We start from the raw sequence: 5,042 nt of genomic DNA on the forward strand, positions 1-5,042 counted from the left end.
GCAAAATAACTCAAATAATCAAATAATAATAATATTTTAAAAAGTAACACTAATCAACATGACACATATGACAGGGTTCCAACATCCAATGTGTTAGAAATATAGAAAATAGTATTCTAATTAAAGTCATGTCCTCTGATGTTACTAAAGGAAACTCTCCTCCCCAAACCACAACAATATATATATATATTTCTTAGTCTGAAGAAGCGTTTTTCCATTATAAAGAACTTTTTGTGTTATGGAAAGTTTTCATGGATTTCTGCATGGAACCATAGATACCAATAAAGAAACGGAATGGAACCGAGTGAATGGAACCGATCTACTTTTATGATTGGGAAGCAAATCAAGTAAGGATCATTGACAGGTCATGGCTGACAAAAGAGGTACATTTATGGAGGGATGACAAACTAAACCTATGATTAAGGTCATAAGCTGTACAACACTGGTCAGACAGACTGCAAAATGCAACAATCCTATTTGAAACACAAGGGACATTATAAAAAAATCATAACAAAAATCTAATTTGTGCAAAGATGTTGGAAGCAAGATGGATGCCCTTGTCAGGCCTCATGACTTGATTCAATTCTCTATCCGCTTGGTAAGTCATGACATAAGGAATACTGGTTCTGGGTCCAAGCTTCTACTCATTGTAATTGAGAACACTATTTATTCACATCACATATTTAAGCTACGCTTTTAAAACTTGTAGATTACATATGGACGCACGGCATCCTGGACACCAATACTTAACAAGTCAAAAAAAAATGAATCACTGTCTGGCCATATGAGGTTTCGGTATGGAAATGAAGGTTAGGATCATGATTCGGTAGTATTACAGCACACAAGTGTGTATTAGCACCATTTGTTGTTTGATTTTGCTGGTTTGGAGACTTAAATTGTAACTGCAAAGCACCAAAATAATGCTTCCTGAAGACACCCAAACCATACTTACAGTATATAACATGAAACTACACATTGTTTATATTTTTGTAAAATAACAACAATGCAGCTTGTGCAGTGTTTTCCTATTCATAAATGCACCTCTGGGATGTTTAAGGTATTACAGTAACACAACCCTGTCTGTTAATTACCTAGTCCAATTAGAGTAACAGCAGATGGTCTTGTAAGCTGGTGGGTCTTATTGTAAAATGAACCCCCATGTAGAGCCCCCAAACCACATGTAGAAACCGACTCTCTGAGCAAAATGGCAGCCGAGTTGCTCATCACACTTGATGACACTGGTAATTTTATAGCAAAGTGCAGAGTTTTGTTTGCCATCCTTGTATTGTTAGACCACGTCATAAAGGAGCAAAGCAACATAATGCAGCACTCATCAGAAGTGGTGTTACGTAACTAACTAATCTTTCAGAAAGCCTGTCTGGATTTAAATAGAGATATACATAATCCCATTCAGCACTTAGAGGAGTTGTCAGGGGGAGCCAAGCCCAAAGAGGGGCCAACGCCAGCACTCAGCACAACGCCATCCTGTTGTTCTGGTTGGAGAAAGGAGGAGGTAATCGAGGAGGGTGGGTGAAAGCAAGAAGAAACTCAGCAAATCCGTCCCTTTTACTCGTGTACAGCTTGGGAATATGGGGAACAGTAAGAGCGGTGCTTTGTCCAAAGAGATTCTGGATGATCTGAAGTTGAACACCAAATACACGGAGGAAGAGCTCTGCACATGGTACGCCAGCTTCCTCAAAGAGTGTCCCACTGGACGCATCACCAAAGAACAGTTTGAGGGCATCTACGCCAGTTTCTTCCCAGATGCGGATCCTTCCGCCTACGCTAGGCATGTCTTCCGCAGCTTTGACACCAACGCAGACGGAACCTTGGACTTTAAGGAGTACATTGTGGCGCTGCACCTTACCTCGTCAGGCAAGACCACACGCAAACTTGAATGGGCGTTTGCTCTGTATGATGTAGACGGCAACGGGACCATCAGTAAAAACGAGGTGCAGGAGATTGTACGGGTGAGTACTGGTCAATATTGGCTTTAACATACAAGACTTTTTAATGCATTAGCTGTTGACTGAGTATGGAAAGTGTGCAAAACTTAGGGGTTTGTTTGCAGCCACTGCTCATGGCATTTAGTAGCAAGTTGTAGCATGTAGGTAACAGTCCAACAGTTGTGAACAGATGGCTCAAGAAGCTCAGGATAGATTACACCCCCTGGTGTAATACAAGTCTCAATCACTAGTAGTAAATGTGTCAGTTCTTATTATTATGTTAAAAGTGACAGAATTTTTATATTTTGCATTCTTCTGGGAACAGTCGATATTCAACATGATTCCGGACGAAGACCAGAAAAACCTTCCGGAAGATGAGGACACACCAGAAAAGCGAGCAGACAAAATTTGGACCTTTTTCGGAAAGAAAGATGATGGTAATAACTCATCATAATATGTGCTATTGCTATAGAATACGTGAATCATGCCGTGTGCTCATAATCCATGCATTTTCACAATGTCTCATTGTCTTCACAGATAAGATCGAAGAGGGGGAATTCATTCAGGGTGTCATGGAAAACAAAGACATCTTGAGGTTGATACAGTTCGACGAGCCAAAGAAGATTCAGGAAAAACTCAAGGAAAAGAAGCATTAATGACCACATTCCCATGAGACTGATCGGAGCTTCGTTTCTATTCATTTGAAACCAAACCTACACGAACCAGACTGCTTCTCCAGGTCACATACTGGACACATACAGATCCGCTATCCATAAACACGTCAGAGTTATGAACCAGACAAACCTAGCTTTTCTTATAATACACACAAGACTTCTGTCCTGGACCACCACCACATCTACCTGAAGGGCCTTTGAAGTCATTGCTATTTCCATTGTTTTCAGAGTCCAATCAATAAGAGCAATTAGGCTCATGTTAACAGTCCAACTCTAGCGTATGCAATCCTCTTAGGATCTGAAGGTCGGGTGAGACAAATCCGCAGGGTCCAGTGGCTCTCCTCTTTTAGATCCCTTCAGGGTTAAGGTGGTTTAAGCGCTCAACATGCATTCATCAGAATCTGTTTAGCAGCTGACTGGGTCATTTTTATAGAACAAATTTCTTGTACTGTGTTTTTTTAGGATGTATAGTGATGGTGATGACAATTTTAGAGAATTTTTACATGAAAAATTTAGGAATACATATCTATTCTAAGTCCATGTCATTACTCATCAATCCACCAATGCCAATTAGCAATATAAAGACTTGGGGTAACACTTTGTTTTACAGTGTCCTTGCTACATATGTTACATCTACTTACTGTAGTAATAAGTAGCAGTAAATTATGCATAATAACAAGCAACTAATCCTAAACCAAAACCTAACCCTACCCTTTAGTAAGTGCATGCTGTTAATTGATATTACTCCGTGTACAAATGTATAATTACTCTGTAACAAGGACACCTTGAGTGTAACCAAACACTTAGATCAAAAGATTACTATTGTAGTGTTGGAACAAAAGTGGACATGACAGTCACAATTGACTGTGGTTTCTGTCCATGTATTTGAAAAATAATATAGCAGCCTGAAGTTTTAGATAAGTACAAATGTTAACGTGTGTTGTCCTTGTTCTTTTCTTTTTCAATCAATCAATATTTTTTTAGTTGATTTTCAGTGCAAATAATTGGTAATATCATGTAACCACTACTTGTTGTCAATGACCTACTTTTGTACATGATATTATCACATAAAAACAAAGCTGTCTCAAAATGGATATTTAGCTGGAACTTTAATCAACCGATTGAGTTCGGAGTGAGATTAGAGTCTCCAAACACGTTTAGACGTACTAAACTTGAATGGTAGAAAGGGCTCTCACCCCAAGTATATCTTTATCATGTTGACGCTGCTTACGGCCAAATCTCTAAGGACAAGCCTGAAGCGCAGGGGCTTACCTCTTTCTTTTCTTAAAGCCGTCTTTGGCTCAGGCTAATGCATGGCCTGGATTCAACATTAGGACAATGAGCTGCAAAACAATGGCCAAAGCTCTGCAGCATGGTTGCTTTTGGCTCAATGAAAAACAGGCTGAATGGTCACATGCAAAAACACACAGAGGATCATTTTTACTAGAGTTGCATTAAACCTGAATCACCTGGTTTTTGGTTTGGCCGGCCTTTGTTTTGAACCAGCGGGTCAAGGTTTGGCTGGTTAGCTTGAGCTGTCAGCCTCTACACACTTTGCAGGCAAAAAACATCTTTCTCCATTGACGGCCATTCAAAAGTTGGCATGCATTCTGAAGAAATACAAAATTTTTGCATTAAGTTATGGTAGATATTTCTTCAGTGAACAGTTATTTGGATGGCTGGCTCAAAAAAATCAAATAAAATAATAATACTTTTTTTTTTTTAAGATAATAAATAAAATAAAATAAAATAAAATATGGAACTGCAGGCCCAGATGGCAGCATGTGCCAGATGAGCAATATTGAGCTAAACAGAAATGCTACATGCTAAGGTTGTTCAAAAGAAGAAACCTCAGTGGTGATAAACAATTAGTTGTTTTTTATTATTATTATAGACAATGTAGTGATTTCCAGGGCAAATTCAACATAAACATCATATCTTCATAAACATGTTGATAAATGAATTTTATCAACGAAGACTATTAAGTTGAGATCAAATAAATCAACATTTACAATATTATGTATATACTGTATATATATAAAAGATCTAGTTTGGAACACAGACATTCAACTGAACAGTTTTTCAGAATACACAATGCACACCATTGACATCAATTTTCAATACGACTTCTGCAACATGTAGTTCTAGAATAGCTTGGGCAATGCAATACAGTAAAACTTGTTACATGCTAAACAGCAAATGTAAACCAGTCATACATATGTTAGGTGAAAAGAGAATGATTGTTAGTAACTTGATATAAAGGAAATAATAAAGTAAACGATAACCTGAATGCATTACCTTTCATGGTACAGCATTTTTTACTTATCCATTTTAGATTTACTTTCACATTATCGGACATGCTTATGTGCATTTTACATAGTACATAAAATCCAATTAAATTCCCCTCATGTACTCCTGGTGC

General features: G+C 38.1%; 1 protein-coding gene across 1 annotated transcript; it reads left to right on the plus strand.

Annotated features, from left to right (window-relative positions):
- The first annotated feature begins 277 nt into the window (after window positions 1-277).
- On the plus strand, window positions 278-3,980 carry LOC309511880 (recoverin-like). The gene is made up of 3 exons (XM_082187252.1): window positions 278-1,970; window positions 2,272-2,383; window positions 2,484-3,980. The coding sequence occupies exons 1-3, from the start codon at window positions 1,590-1,592 to the stop codon at window positions 2,600-2,602; spliced, it is 612 nt and encodes a 203-aa protein (XP_082043378.1). The 5' UTR covers window positions 278-1,589; the 3' UTR covers window positions 2,603-3,980.
- The last annotated feature ends 1,062 nt before the right edge of the window (window positions 3,981-5,042 follow it).

Source organism: Leuciscus leuciscus, assembly GCF_965113295.1.
Source record: "Leuciscus leuciscus genome assembly, chromosome: 1".
NCBI lineage: Eukaryota > Metazoa > Chordata > Actinopteri > Cypriniformes > Leuciscidae > Leuciscus > Leuciscus leuciscus.